The sequence below is a fragment of the Saimiri boliviensis genome, chromosome 10, assembly GCF_048565385.1.
Source record: "Saimiri boliviensis isolate mSaiBol1 chromosome 10, mSaiBol1.pri, whole genome shotgun sequence".
Classification (NCBI taxonomy): domain Eukaryota; kingdom Metazoa; phylum Chordata; class Mammalia; order Primates; family Cebidae; genus Saimiri; species Saimiri boliviensis.
Window position 1 is genome coordinate 9,536,999 of NC_133458.1, and position 16,469 is coordinate 9,553,467.

The 16,469-nt window shown below is 38.1% G+C and overlaps 1 protein-coding gene across 13 annotated transcripts in view; it reads left to right on the forward strand.

Moving 5' to 3' along the window:
* Positions 1-16,469, forward strand: part of EZH2 (enhancer of zeste 2 polycomb repressive complex 2 subunit) — a 77,749-nt gene that overhangs the window by 42,375 nt on the left and 18,905 nt on the right. For 6 of the 13 annotated variants that reach the window (XM_039472928.2, XM_074378953.1, XM_074378958.1 and 3 more), the window contains 5 exons: positions 8,267-8,383; positions 11,764-11,884; positions 12,712-12,852; positions 14,909-15,011; positions 15,557-15,720. In XM_039472928.2, coding sequence (XP_039328862.1) covers positions 8,267-8,383; positions 11,764-11,884; positions 12,712-12,852; positions 14,909-15,011; positions 15,557-15,720 — 646 coding nt within the window. Of the gene's footprint in view, positions 1-4,334; positions 4,514-8,266; positions 8,384-11,763; positions 11,885-12,711; positions 12,853-14,908; positions 15,012-15,556; positions 15,736-16,469 lie in introns of all 13 variants that reach the window. The other 7 variants (XM_074378949.1, XM_074378948.1, XM_074378955.1 and 4 more) reach the window with 3 other exon arrangements.

Genomic DNA, 16,469 nt, shown 5'->3' on the forward strand with positions numbered 1-16,469 from the left:
GGCGTGGTGGCTCAAGCCTGTAATCCCAGCACTTTGGGAGGCCGAGGTGGGTGGATCACAAGGTCAAGGGATCGAGACCATCCTGGTCAACATGGTGAAACCCCGTCTCTACTATAAATACAAAAAAATAGCTGGGCGTGGTAGTGCATGCCTGTAATCCCAGCTACTCAGGAGGCTGAGACAGGAGAATTGCCTGAACCCAGGAGGCGGAGGTTGCGGTGAGCCGAGATCGCGCCATTGCACTCCAGCCTGGGTAACAAGAGCGAAACTCCGTCACAAAAAAAAAAAAAAAAAAAAAAAAATTACCGTCCAGGTAATACATCCCTGGCATTTTGGGCCACCATTTTTTTTTTTTTGACATTATCCATAATGTCAATGGATAAACCATAACTTGTTGCCCATTCTTAATTGATGAACATTTAGTTTTAAAATTTTTGCTTTTGCATTCAGTGCTGCAGTGGACTTCATATAGATCTTTGCATCTTTTGAATAATTCCTGTAGAAGTTCCTAGAAATAGAATTAATAGATCAAAATGAAATGCATATTTAAAAATTGAACAGATATTACCAAATGCACCCTCAGAAGTTTTGCATTACACTCCCACCCGCTGTTTATGGAATGTCTGTTTACCTGTATTCTCAACACAAAATATTATTAATCTTAATCTTCAATCCAATAGGTAAAGTATTGTAAGGATTTGTTATATTTATCTTAATTATTCCATGAAGTTAAATGTCAAGTGCTGTTCGTGTTTTTTTTTTTTTTTTTTAAATGAATGGACTGTATAGTGTTGGATCTTTTAAAATTAGGTTGGGCTTTTTCTGATGATTCATAAAGACTTTTGGTATATTACAAATACTAGTTTTGGCTGGATACAATGGTTCACACCTGTAATCCCAGCATTTTGGAAGGCTGAGGCGGGCAGACCATTTGAAGTCAGATATTTTACACCAGCCTGACCAACATGGTGAAAGCCTGTCTCTACTAAAAATACAAAAAATTTAGCTGGGCATGGTGGTGTATGCCTGTAGTCCCAGCTACTTGGGAGGCTGAGGCAGGAAAATCCCTTGAACCCGGGAGGTGGAGGTTGTAGTGAACCGAAATCACGCCACTGCACTCCAGCCTGGATGACAGAGCGAGACTCTGTCTCCAAAAGTAAGTAAATAAATACTAGTTTTTTGTCGTATGTTTTACAGATTTTCCCTGCATTTTAATGTTATTTCTAGTATATTTTGGTTATATAGTTCTTTTAATTTTTGTGTTTCTGAAAGCTTCCAAAATCTTTCTTCACTTCAAGATTATAAATTATCTACCCATCTTTAGTTCTCTTCCTTTAGTTCTCTTGTTTCATTTTTATATTCTAATATTATTTAACCCATCAAGAATTTCCTTTGGTGTAAAGAATGAGTAGGGGATTTGGTTTTAATTTTGTTCTTTTTAGTTTCCGGGTTGTTTCAACACTCTTTGCTGAGTAATTAATGGATAGTGAGGGGCAGTCTTGTAAACCCGTTTTCTGAGTAATTAATGAATAGCGAGGGGCAGTCTTGTAAACCTGTTTTGTAAGATCAGCAGAATCAGCCTTCTTTGTTGGTGGTTCCCTGGACAGTTCTACCACTCCAGCAAGACCTGGGGTGTTTCCCTTCAGAGACCACAGCCTGTGTCATCTTACCCACTTTCTTTTTTTTTTTTTTTTTTTTTTTTTAGACGGAGTTTCACTCGTTACCCAGGCTGGAGTGCAATGGCGCGATCTCAGCTCACTGCAACCTCCGCCTCCTGGGTTCAGGCAATTCTCCTGCCTCAGCCTCCTGAGTAGCTGGGATTACAGGCACGCGCCACCATGCCCAGCTGATTTTTTGTATTTTTAGTAGAGACGGGGTTTCACCATATTGACCAGGATGGTCTCGATCTCTTGACCTCGTGATCCACCCGCCTCCGCCTCCCAAAGTGCTGGGATTACAGGCTTGAACCACCGTGCCCGGCCTCTTTTTTTTTTTTTTTTAATTTGACGAAGTCTCGCTCTGTTACCCATGTTGGAGTGCAGTGGTGTCATCTTGGCTCAGCTCAACCTCTGCCTCCCAGGTTCAAGCTGTTCTTGTGCCTCAGCCTCCGGAGTGCTGGGAATACAGGCATGCACCACCACACTTGGCTAATTTTTGTATATTTAGTAGAGACAGGGTTTCACCATGTTGGCCAGGGTGGTCTTGAACACCTGACCTCAAGTGATTTGTCCACCTTGGTCTCCCAAATTGCTGGGATTACAGGCCTGAGCCACCATGCCTGGCCTTGCCCACTCACTTTAACTCTAACCTCTTCTACTTTTTATAGTATTAAACCCAGATCCACTGATTTAAGCAAGGCTTCAAAACAATTTTACTGCCATGGCCTATGGAAACTATAGATTTATATAATACTCTGTTCCTTTTTTTTCCCTCAGTGATAGAAATTATTCTATTTTCTACTCACAGGACTGTTAGTGAATTAGAAATTTGCGTTTACATGTGATGGACGAACATCACTCTTGTTACCTGCTTCATGTGCTTTTTTGAGTTCTTATGTCCTGTTATTATTATTGTTTCTGATCTCCAGTATTTAGCAAAACTGGAGTTTTTTGCAAAGCTGCAGATAATGAGGGAATGATTTACCTTAACAGTCCTTCAGGGTTTTAACCTAGGATTAACTAGGTTTGCATATTTGCGATTCCTTTCATTCAGGGCCCAGCTTCTGAAGGTAGGATGCAAGGAAGAGCTTTAAGGATCTAAATTTCCTCCGAGCCTGGGCAACCTAGTAAGATTCCATCTCTATTAAAAATACATATAAACAGTAGCCAGATATGGCGATACGTTACCTGTAGTCCCAGTTACTTGGGAGGCTGAGGTAAGATAATCACTTGAGCCCAGGAGTTTGAGGCTTCAGTGAGCCATGATTGCTCTACTGCACTCTAGCCTTGGCAGCAGAGCTAGACCCTGTCTCAGAAAAAGGGGGTCTAGGGCTGGGTGCCTTGGCTCACCCCTGTAATCCTGGTGCTTTAGGAGGCTGAGATGGGTGGATCATGAGGTCAGGACATGGTGAAACCCCGTCTGTACGAAAAATAGAAATATTAGCTGAGCGTGGTGTAATCCCAGCTATTCTGGAGGCTGAGGCAGGAGAATCACTTGAACCCAGGAGGCGGAGGTTGCAGTGAGCCGAGATTGCATCACACTCCAGCCTGGCGATGGAGTAAGACTCAGTCTCAAAAAAAAAAAACAAAAACCCAAAAACTAAAACAAAGGGTCTAAACTTGTGAAATATTATTCCAAATGGCCTATGTTCTGTATTAAATGCTATGTATCCTCCCCCTCCCCTCGGGATGTAGAAACTGTTACTTAGAGGATAAAAGTGAACTCAGAAGCAAATACCCTTGTGCTGTAGGGTAGAGGTTCTTCACATAATCAGGAATGAGTCTGTAACAAATATTTCATGACACAAACTGAAATAATTTACAGTCTGATAAGAAGTACTCTTTTTTTATTCCTTAACTCCAACACCCTTGATTAGTTGCGTTCATTAAATACATCTGTGTCAATATCTTAACAGGGTTTTTTTCTTCCATTTTTATTTATGCCTCTCTTCTGTTTGAGCAAATCATTTCAAGTATGTCTTCTTCAGTCACCCTTCTATTTTGCCTTCTAAACCTGGTTATGAATTCACTTCTATTATTGAACTTCTCTTAACTTTATCCAAATTTGCTATTTATCTCATTGCAGCTTTTCTTCAGTACTTCCTTTGCGTAAAAGTAGCCTGAACTTAAATTATATACACTGTCATTTTCACCAGAAGGGCTAGCTAATTTAAAACTTGGGCGTGTTATCTTTTCTTTCCTCAAATCCTGAAGAATATAGGATAGTTTCAGAAATCACTCCCAGCTTTTCTCCAGACTTGGTGGCAACTGATGCTTTCTTCTGACTCTTCCTCTCCTGGAGTGCCGACCTTCCTGCACCTTCCTCGCTGTTGTCACATGGAAAGGCTACAGGATGTTAGACAATGTCAACAGTTCACTGTGTCTCTGGCATGAAATAAATGGACCAACCAGTATCCAAGAATATTTTTTGCTTGGCTAATTGATTGTATATTTTTCCCTACTAAATGGAATTTGGACTTAGCCCTTCTCATGTTAAAGATTATTCAGAGGCAGGACAGCCATCGGTGTTGTCCTTGGGATGTCCTGCTATAAAATCGGGAGTCATGCCTATCTCACAGGGTAGCTGTGAAATTTAAAGAAGTTAACTTTGGTAAAGTCTCTAGCACAGTGCTTGGCACATAGTAGGGTGTGTTAATTTCTTTCCCTTCCCTGCAGGCCATTCACCTGCTCTTCCCTCTACGATTTTCCATAACACAGTTTTTACTTGGAACGAGCCTTCTGCAAAGAGTCTCAGTTTGGTTGTGTACTCCTACAACTACTATTTTTGGCTTGACTTCCCTCTCCAGCTCCCAGTGGTCCAGCCACACAGTCGCCTATTGTACCAGCTGGTTGATGTAAGTCTATCCATCCTCAGAGGAACCTGGTTACTTACCAGTAAGCTGTGTTTCTCTGAAAATGTAGCATCCTTGGTAATGAAACTAGTTTTTTTCTTTTTTTTTAAACCATTGATGATGAATCATCTCTAACTTCCTTGTGTGATCCTCAAATTGGAACTAGACTTAGAGAATTTAATTTGTTGTTAACGGTCTCCTAGTGAGTTCCTGAGTCCAGGACACATGGCTCTGATCAGGTTAAATGTGGAGACCCATGAGGTCAAAATTCTTTTCACTACTCTGAGTGACATGAGATTTGATTATGTGAACTGTCAAGGATGATACATTTTCAAAGAAAACTAAGTTGCTGGTAAGTAACTGGGATTTTTGAGTAATTTTTCTATAAGTCAATAAATAAGAATCCCACATTTGTTTTCACCAACAAATGCTTTTGCATTTGAATATTATTTCATAAATGAAAGGAATATGGTTATTAGTTACAGTTTATAGTTAAAGAATGGGATAGGTTTCTAGAGATACTAGAAATATAATGAGGTGGGGATAGACTGTCAGTTTTCTAAGTAGGTAATCTCTTAGCTTTCAACAGAACTCGAAGTCTCCATTAGAGAAAATCAGCAAATATAGTCTGTTCATTCCAGAAACATTTTTTGAGTGCCTACTTTTTTGTTTTTGTTTTTGTTTTTTTTTTTGAGACACTGTGCTGAGTACTGTTTCAAGACAGAGGTGAAGCCACACTTGGCTCAGCTACTTTTGCCCTCAGAGAGCTTATTTCCTTTGTCTTAGTGACTCTTGCGTGGCTCAGAACTGAGGCGATGGGATACCTGGGGTATGACAGAGGTATGGGATTAGAAGTAGTACTTAGTGCTACAGCCTGTGCTTTAATATTTTCTGTGCTTCGATAAGTTCTTTCTGTTAATGGGAAAAATCAGCTGACTTCATTCAGGACTTGCAGAGTATTTGGTGTATCACTAGAGCAGCCATAAATAAAGCAAAGCCAGTGCTCCTTCCTTCTCGTAGTTGAAAGGAATATTCACTCTCTAACCTTATGTGTGACTTTGGGAGTTAGGAGTTAAAGCAGGTGAATAAGTCAGAATTGGAGAGGCAGCCCACTCTCCCTTAAGCTTTAAAGGCACCTCTTCCTTCAGAAGCCACAGAATTAATTTATTGCCACTTAATGTAAAAAAAAAAAAATCAGAAACTTTTTAAGAAATGAAAATTGTTTTGTACTTGAAGTCACCGGATAGTATTTGATACTTGTATTCCATAATTATAACTACCTCCACCCCCAAATTTACCCAGTTAAGTAGAAAGAAGGAAAGAAGACTTGGCAGTAGTAATAAGTTATCGGAGGAGATACTCCTATTACATTATCATATGTCTCTTTTATTTTTTCATTTTTGGTTTTTACTTCTTTTGAGCCATGGTCTCCTGTCACCCAGGCTGGAATGTAGTGGTGTGGATCACGGCTCACTGCAGCTTTTGCCTCCTGGGCTCAAGTGATCCTCTTACCTCAGCCCCTCAAGTAGCTGGGACTACAGGCACGTGCCACCTTGCCCAGCTAAGTTTTTTGTGTTTTTAGTAGAGACAGGTTTTCGCCATGTTGCCCAGGCTGGTCTTGAACTTCTGGGCTTAATTGATCTACCTGTCTTGGCCTGCCAAAGTGGTGAGACTATAAGCTTGAGCCACTGTGCTTGGCCATGCTTCTATTTTATATAGTAAATACTGCATGGCTGTAGTTGTTATGTTACCCCTTGAGCACTGCAAGGGCAAGAACTACAGTGCAGTGAGTGATTAAGCTCATGGGTGTTGTAGTCAGACTTTAAATCCAGGTTTTAACCCTGGTTTTGTAATTTGCTTCCTTTCTGACTAGACAAATTATATAACTTCTCTGAACCTCAGTGTCCTCATTTGTGAAGTTTTGATGCTAAAACTACATAAGGTTGTAATGAGGAATAATTAAGATAATGTATATAAGCACTTAGCACAGTGCCTGCAACATAGTACGTGCTCAATAAATGTTAACTGCTTTTTAAATTGGATTATTGGATGGATGGATGAAGGACTGTATCAGAGGCTGAATAACAGGAAGGGGAAAGATTGCAGGTTCTGGAGTGTTAGTAAACTGTTCACACCATCTTATTTACTGGAGTTACGAGCCTTATTAGTATTATTATCTTTATCTTTGCCTTTTTGGAAAGCAAATTAATGGATGAATCACTGTCACAGTTCTTCCTAACTACTGTATCCTTAAACCTTCACTTTCACTAAGGAAGGAATTATTTTGTGCTGCAGTGACTGTGATGGTTAAGAGATTATCCCACTGGCCTGATGCAACCCAATGCTGAGGGTCAGGTGTGGCCCATATGCCAGATTTCTATTCTGAATTTCACCACACCTACCTCTGCTATTTTTAAGACATTTTAAATAAAAAATTTAAACCTTTAATATGTATGTGTGTGTATATATATATATGTATATATATATTTATATGTATATATATATGATTTTTTTGTTTCATTTTATTACACTTCTTTTTTGCTCTGTTTTCACTGATTGTGAATTATGAATGTATATCTAGGATATTTTGGAGAAGGCTCTGGAGGACTTAACACTTGGGCAGTGGTACTCTTTAAGAAATCATGGATTCGTAGACAGGGTGGAAAGTGCTGTGGTTATTTGGGCACAGATTTTTACCATATTTCAGAGAATCAAAGATGCAAAATTTTTCACATTGTAACATCTGAAACTAACATGCATCTTAGAATCACTGTGATAAGAACACATATCTTTGTTTAGTTGGCAACATTTTTTTTCTTAGTGAAACAGAAGATAATGGTGTGCCTTGAAATAGCTATCATTTTAGATTGTATGAAATATGGTATTTCAAGGGACTACATGCAGTGACACATTTTAAAAATATGGTATCATGGCAATATAAGGAGTAGTAAGAGCAGGGGCTCCAGAGTCAGACTTTGGGGTTTTAAATTCTAGCCCTATAACCATGTGCAATCTTGGGCAACTCACTTAACCTTTCATTACCATAGTTTTCTCACCTGTAAAATGGGGGCTAAGAACAGTAACCCATCTTACAGTGTTATGAGGATTAAATATAAGACATGTAATGTGTTTAAAATAGCCTAGCACATAGAAAGTACTTAGGCATATTAGCTAATATTACTAATTCAGAGATTACAGTTTTACAGAATACATTTGAATTTACTTTGTTGTGTTTGAAACTCAAACCCATTACCCTTAATATTTATATATCATCTGATAATATCAGCAGTTAACACTTGGATTTTTAAAAAGGAAGATAAAGATAAGGAAGATTAACCTAACAAGTTTTCTTATTCTTGTTAAGTAAGATTGAAGTGGCTTATTTCGTGTGTATATATTACTATTCTATGTGGTTGGAATGTAAGAGACGTGAAAGATGAGATAGGAAATGTATAGTGAAAGTATGGAGCAGTTAATCAGATTGCTGAAGCTCACATCAGTACAGTTTTTGATTCTTACTGATATTGGTAAGTATGGGAAGGGTTGGAGGTTTTGAAAATTTGCAAAATTTGAATAATTTTTCACCCTAAGTAAAAGAGAAAAAATCCTATTTGGTTTATATGAATATAACTGTCCTAGGTAAGGACATTTAAAAAAAAAATTAAATAGGTAGGCAGCATCTCTTTACAATATGATGGCTACAGCTTAAGGTTGTCCTTCTATTCTTAAGAGTCAATTTTATTTTTTCTGTTTTAGTGTTCGGTGACCAGTGACTTGGATTTTCCAACACAAGTCATCCCATTAAAGACTCTGAATGCAGTTGCTTCAGTACCCATAATGTATTCTTGGTCTCCCCTACAGCAGAATTTTATGGTATGTAAATAAGACATCTTCTGCTTGTTTGATAATAACTTATTTGAAATAAAAAAGCACAGATAATTTTATTGTTAAGGTGAATCAATCAAGACAGTATAAATTTTAAAAAGCCAACATAATACAAAGTAATTTAAAAATGGATTAATAATAGTTTTTATAAGGCCTTTGCAGTATTACTCTTTATACTGTCCAGTGTTAAGCAGTAACCATACCTACGATTAAAAATACTTAGAAGATGGGCTGGGCATTGTGACTCATGCCTATAATCCTGGCACTTTGGGAGGCTGAGACAGATAGATCACTTGAGTTCACGAATTGGAGATCTGCTTGGACAATATGGTGAAACTCTGTCTCTTAAAAAAAGAAGAAGAAGAAGAAGAATTAGCTGGGTGTGGTGGTGAATGCCAGTAGTCCTAAGATATTTAGGAGGCTGAGGTGGAAGGATGGCTTCAGGGAGGTGGAGATTGTAGTGAGCTGATACTGTGCCACTGCACTCCAGCCTGGGTGACAGCCAGACCTATCTCAGGAAAAAAAAAAAAAAGGTAATGAAGGTTATAGTTCTCACCCTTAAAAAAGCCAGTGTCCTATAACCTCAGTCTTTGAGTTTTTGTTAATTGAGAACTTACTATTTAAAATAATTTTAGGTAGCATTTTATTGTGATAATATAAATTATGTAATATTCATAGGGCTTATAAAACACAAACTTAAACATATTTCCATAGCTAACTCTGACCCAGTAGCTTTTGTAATAAAATGCTAAGGAGAAACTGAAGCATGTGTTCTTGACTTGTATTGCTAAATAAAAAAATACATAGTGTTATTGCTTAATTGATATATAAAGTGGGAAGGCTAATCAAATGTTTATGGAAGTCCTTGGTGAACCTGCTTTAGGAAGTTCTTATTAGATTAAAAAAATAGATATTTTCAATATTTTTATTAAGTTTTATACTTTGTACAGTAGAGTATCAACTTCAATTACTCTTCCATGATTGTGTAAATTTGAATGTAGTCTGAGAATTACATTGCAAGACCTTAAGGGAAGTTTCATGTTTTCACAGACTGAAATTCTAGAATATAGTATTTAAATTTATCAATAAATATAATTTGTGAATCATCCATGGATTTTGCTGGCCCAGCGTGGGTGACAGAACCAAACCCTGTCTGATTTTGCTGACTAAAGCAGATTAGGCACATAATCTTTATTATAACTAGGATATACATTTTGGAGAGCAGGATGATGTGGATATAATTGGGAAGACAAAATAGCTAAGTGTCACTTAATTTTGAGTTAGATATAAAGAACTCAACTCCTAGTTTAAATGGGATTAGTGCTGTAATCCCAGCACTTTGGGAGGCCGAGGCGGGTGGATCACGAGGTCAAGAGATCGAGACCATCCCGGTCAACATGGTGAAACCCCGTCTCTACTAAAAACACAAAAAATTAGCTGGGCGTGGTGGCACATGCCTGTAATCCCAGCTACTCAGGAGGCTGAGGCAGGAGAATTGCTTGAACCTGGGAGGTGGAGGTGGCAGTGAACTGAGATCGTGCCATTGGGCTCCAACCTGGGCAACAAGAATGAAACTCCCGTCTCAAAAAAAAAAAAAGATTAGTGCAAGTGAAATGAGATGAAAACAGGCCTCTAGTATGTACATAATCTTGAATTTGAATATATTAATACACTAAAATGTACATTTTAATTATATGCCCCTTTTATTCCAGTTATTCTTTTCCTTGTCTAAGGTCCTGTTATTTTTTTTTTTTTTGAGACGGAGTTTCGCTCTTGTTACCCAGGCTGGAGTGCAATGGCGCGATCTCGGTTCACCGCAACCTCCGCCTCCTGGGTTCAGGCAATTCTCCTGCCTCAGCCTCCTGAGTAGCTGGGATTACGGGCACGTGCCACCATGCCCAGCTAATTTTTTTGTATTTTTAGTAGAGACAGGGTTTCACCATGTTGACCAGGATGGTCTCGATCTGTTGACCTCGTGATCCACCCGCCTCGGCCTCCCAAAGTGCTGGGATTACAGGCTTGAGCCACCGCGCCCGGCCAGGTCCTGTTATTTTTATGAACTCTCCAGTTGTCCTAAATTTGTTACCTAGGGATTATTTGAGATTTTTGTCCACACTTCCCGCCTGCTGCTAGTGTATGTGGCCTTTCCCAGCATGTTATTCCCTGTGGGCCATGTTCATAGTGGTGGGCCAAGCCTATACCATTTCACCCTTTAAAGACCTGCTGTGTACTCCCAGTCAGTCTCAGCCAGTCCATTCTGCTTATCAGAATTGTCTTTCTAAAATTCTGTTTTTAGCAACTATCTTTTTCAAAGGCCTTTAAGACTTAGACTTGTCTTCACTTGGAATTGGTCTCTTTAAACATGCACTTCAGAACTGTGCAGTCTTTATCTATAATTACTGTCATTTTTATTCTTCGTTGAAAATTCTCTTCCTCCCATGAATGTCAGCTTGCTTTACCTTGAAATCTTAAGTACTCCATTCTCTTAACTTTTCTTTGATTGGCTCTTCTTTCTTCTCTGTTTTCTTCCAAAGCTTGATATAAACTCATCTATCGTCTTTACTAGCACTGTCAACTTTGATACTAATCTCATTCATCTAAATATTGAAATACGTTTTTGTAGAATGTTCTTATTTTACACATAAGCACATATCCTTTGGGCATAAACTTTAATGGACCATCAATACTCTTATGTCCCTAGAATTTTATTATATTGGATGTCTTAATTTTTTTTTCTTTTCACCTTAAACTATTATGAATTAATGGTTATCTTAATAACTGGATCATCAAGTGGAATGTGGGAGTCTTATGATAGTTTTTTGGTATGGGTTTTTACAGTTGATCTTGATATACTATTTTCATTAAGACCACTCCCCTCCCTGTATTAACATATGAAATAAGAGTGTGCCTTAAAACTGATGATAGCTGGGCATGGTGGCTTATGGTGCCAGATACCTTTAATCCCAGCACCTTGGGACCAGCCTGGGCAGGATGGTGAGATGCTCATCTCAATAAAAAATGAAACAGGAAAATGAACTGATAATGTCTTTTCATAATCTAGAGCATCTTTTTCTTTCTTAGAGGTATGTAAAATAATGGTAAGTTTTAATGATTGATGACAGATTAAGTACAGTATTTTTTCTTGAATTAAATTCTTTTTCTGTCAGCAGTTTTCGGACACGCTTATTCTTTGCTTTTATTCTATGCTGTTATTCTTTGGTAGCTTTTAGAGTTTGCTCTCTGACTAGTATTTTAAATCTGGAGAACTGGGTAAAGACCTCTTCATATGAAAAAAAGGTTGTATTTTAGTTATTTCACATTTGATACTTAGAATAAAGCTGCTTTTTAAATATTTTTTCTTCTGTTAGGTGGAAGATGAAACTGTTTTACATAACATTCCTTATATGGGAGATGAAGTGTTAGACCAGGATGGTACTTTCATTGAAGAACTAATAAAAAATTATGATGGAAAAGTACATGGGGATAGAGGTGAGCCATATGCTTCTCTTGGGAAAAGGGGCTAACATGGATACTTTTGTTCATTAAGTATAGAACTTGAGAAAAATTTTAGTATTAAAATTAAGTTTTGCACTGAACTATAAGGGACTGACCTGGGCCCAGGTCTAAAATTTTTAGTGTTTTCCCTGTTTTCGGGAAAACTAGGAGGATCATGTTTGCCACCTGATAATTACACATGGTTGGTTATACATAATAGCAATAACATGTAAATTAAATAGAAATTGAGCATATGTAGATTTTAAGATTCTTTAGTAGTTAAATTAGTTAGGATTGGGGCTCTGCTTATGTGGCATATTGGGGCTCTAGCAGCCCCTACTGCTCAAAAATGACTCTCCTCTAGGAACTACAGTACCTCAAATTCAATCATTAGAGTCATGGGTTCAGTTTTGTTTTTTTTTTTAATGTCCTGGAGGCCCTGTTAAAGTGTCTGAAAGGGTAATATTTGTAATATCATCATCCATTGTCATTATCTAGTAGAAAGCAGCGTCTGAAGTGATCAGTTAAAGAATGGTAGGAGGCTAAAGCCATAATCAGTTCCTAGAGGATTCGGTTTTATAGTAGAAACTTTTGCGGAGGGGCTATTCAACAGAAAATAGCAGATATTAAAGATAATTCTGCTTCCTACCTTTGTCTCAGGCCAGTCTTGAAAATCTTACATTTTCCTCCCCTTATTTGAGTAATAATGTTTTAGTGCTAGTGACTAGGCTATGCCTGTTATGTCCAAAGTAGAAAAAGGATCCATAAACTTTTGTCATTACTACTTCTCCTGTATGATTCTGACATTTGATGAATTTCAGAATGTGGGTTTATAAATGATGAAATTTTTGTGGAGTTGGTGAATGCCCTTGGTCAATATAATGATGATGACGATGATGATGATGGAGATGATCCTGAAGATAGAGAAGAAAAGCAGAAAGATCTGGAAGATCACCGAGATGGTATGCCTGATGATTAGGATTCTGTGTAGCCAATACAGCTTTGTTTTGAAAATAGTAGAAAGAGTAGAAGTAGGGCTTAGTTTCTTTCTTTTTTTTTCTTTGTTAACTATCACATTGATAGCAGTATAATCAAAATTGCATATTATGGCCAGTCAGGGTGGCTAAACTGTAATCCTAGCATTTTGGAAGGCCGAGGTAGGCAGATAGCTTGAACCCAGGTGTTCAAGACCAGCCTGGGCAAGATACCAAGACCCCCATCTCTACTAAAAAATAAAATGAGGCAGGGAGATTGCTTGAACCCAGGAGGTATAGGCTGCATTGAGCTATGATTGTGCCACTGTACAATCTGGCTGGGCAATAGAGAGACCCTGCCTTAAAAAAAGAAAAGGCTGGGTGTGGTGGCCCACGCCTGTAATCCTAGCACTTTGGGAGGCCAAGGTGGGTGGATCATGATGAAGTCAAGAGATCTAGACCATCCTGGCCAGCATAGTAAAACCCTGTCTCTACTAAAAATACAAAAATTAGCTGGGTGTGGTGGTGCTCACCTGTAGTCCCAGCTACTTGGGAGGCTGCGGAAGGAGAATCGCTTGAACCCAGGAGGCAGAGTTTGCAGTAAGCTGAGATTGCGCCACTGCACTCTAGCCTGGTGACAGAACGAGACTCTGTCTCAAAACAAAAAAAGCAAAGGGAAAAAAAAAAGCATATCACTTGTAACATTATTTTCAGTTTAGTATCTTTGTTTCCTTTGGCTAGTAAAGAACATAATTTTGTGTGTGCTTCACTGGGCATTGTTTTAAAATATATATATGATATTCACTGTGTACAAGTTGTGTACTAATCAGGTTCATATTCACCAGCTTACTTAATCCTTATAGTGGCTTCATGAGATGGATGTTTTTATTAGATCCATTTTATATTTGAGGGGATAGATTTAGAGAGGTTAAGTAACTTAAAAGATTACACTGTTGGGAAGAAACCTAGCCAATAGTTGCTGTTCTCTACTTGGCAAAGCTTATGTTAAGGCAGCAAAGAAGAATTTGGTGAGGGAAATAGCAATTATGATGATTATTTTTTTAAATACGGAGTCTCTGTTGCCAGGCTGGAGTGCAGTGGCGCGATCTAGGCTCACTGCAATCTCCGCCTCCCTGGTTCGTTCAATTCTCCTGCCTCAGCCTCCCAAGTAGCTAGGACTACAGGTGCACATCACCACGCCCAACTAATTTTTGTATTTTTAGTAGAGACAGGGTTTCACCATGTTGGCCAGGATGGGCTTGATCTCTAGACCTCGTGATCTGCCTGCCTTGGCCTACCAAAGTGCTGGGATTACAGGCATGAGCCACTGTGCCTGGCCGGGAAATAGCAATTTTTTTTGGAGACGGAGTCTTGCTCTGTTGCTCAGGCTGGAGTGCAGTGGTGAGATCTTCGCTCATCGCAGTCTCTGTCTCCTGGGTTCAAGTAATTTTCCTGCTTGAACCTATCCCGAGTAGCTGGGATTACAGGCATCTGCCACCATGCCTGTCTAATTTTTTGTGTTTTTAGTAGAGACGGAGTTTCACCATGTTGGTCAGGCTGGTCTCGAACTTCTGACCTTGTGATCCACCTGCCTTGGTCTCCCTAAGTCCTGGGATTACAGGCACGAGCGGCCACGCCCGGCTGAAAATAGCAATTTCTAAGAAGCATATTTCAGAAAGAGAATTTAAAAAGGCACCTTAGTGATCATCTAGTTTGGCTCCTTCATTTTACAGATGAGTAAACAGACTGAAGAGGTAAAGTGATCACTCCTGGTTACAAAATCAGTTAGTTAAGAGCTGGGAGTAGAATTTAGGTTTTCTGCTTGACAGTGCTCTTAAAGCTTTTCATATTTGAATTTGAATTTTGTTTTTGACTGACTGGCATTCTACAGACACATGTAAAACATGTGAGAATTAAGCAAAATACAAAGTTGATGATTTCTTCGAAAATCAGCTTTGTTACAGAGACATACTTGGGTGGAGAAAATCAAAGATCGAAAACTTGTTTATTTTCTTTTTGTTTTCTTTCATATTCTCCTGTTTAGATAAAGAAAGTCGCCCACCTCGGAAATTTCCTTCTGATAAAATTTTTGAAGCCATTTCCTCAATGTTTCCAGATAAGGGCACAGCAGAAGAACTAAAGGAAAAGTAAGATTTGTTCCTTTGAGGCAATCTTGCCCTGTATGGTATGTAACTCACCATTTTGGTTTATTACAAATGGAATCAGTGTAGCAGATGAGCCACTACACTTTGTTGACAATGTTTGCAAGATACTTGAAGCAACATATATACCTGTGGTACTCTACACTACAAAATATTTACTGTAGATAGAATAAATACATGTGTATAACTTATATAGACACATAAATCCATATACACGTAATTTACAGTAGTACATTTACAGGAAAATTCTCTGGATACCGGTAGAAATTTTAGTACAGTTGGTGTTTACTTAAAGCTAATATATCCTTTTCAATGATATATTTGAATATATCAATGAATTTGATTCTTGATAATACCATGCATAATGTTTAGTTGGCTCTTTAAATAAAGATTGTTGTAGGTTAGAGGCATTTCTCTGTGCTTCAGGCAAGATAAACATCAAAAGTAACACACGGAAACCTTTAGAAATTTGTTTTCAAAAAAGTGATTTTTGTTTCATATTTACTTAAATTTTTCTTGGTTAATGTCAGATATAAAGAACTCACCGAACAGCAGCTCCCAGGTGCGCTTCCTCCTGAATGTACCCCCAACATAGATGGACCAAATGCTAAATCTGTTCAGAGAGAGCAAAGCTTACACTCCTTTCATACGCTTTTCTGTAGGCGATGTTTTAAATATGACTGCTTCCTACATCGTAAGTGCAATTATTGTACGTTTTCATTTTCTATCTTTGTTGTGGAATTATGTTTTAAAGCAGCTTGGAGAGTGCTATCATTATTACAACTAGAACTTATTGTTTAACCTTGTATTTGAAAAATATATTTAGATCTCAGTATTACTATTTTTACTTTGCTGCTTGAGGATTGCTCTGAAATCTTTTGTATGTATTTCGTTTGGACTACTATTTTCCACTAATACAGAATTCAGGTCAGCGATTCCCCCCCCCACCCCCCCCACCCCCCCCAACCGTAAGTGCTAACTAAGCAGTTGTTTTATGATAAAACTGTTATTATGAACTGATAGCCCAGAGCAACATTGTTGATATTGATGAACAAATTTTGTTGAATAAGAAATTGGCCCAAAAAAAGGTTCAGGTAAGTGCTTGTCGATTTAGGGTATTTTTTTTTTTTCTGTCTTAGGTAAGTTTTTAAAAATACCTGCATTTGAATACAAGTAAAACAAAATGTTCTTAGTGAAATTAAAGGATGGTATATACAATAATACTTTCCCCCCCTGACATTTCTAGACAATGTGGTTTCTTAGTAAATTTGGTAATTGAATTGTAATTGGTAATTGAAACTTTTAAGTGCAGTTTAAAAGCATCAACTACTTTTGAGGCACATATTTTGAAAATGTATTTCATAGTTCCTAATATTCCTAGAGTAATTCGCTTATTATAGTTTAGTCATTCCTATATTGTATTTTACTCGGCTGTCTATGGCA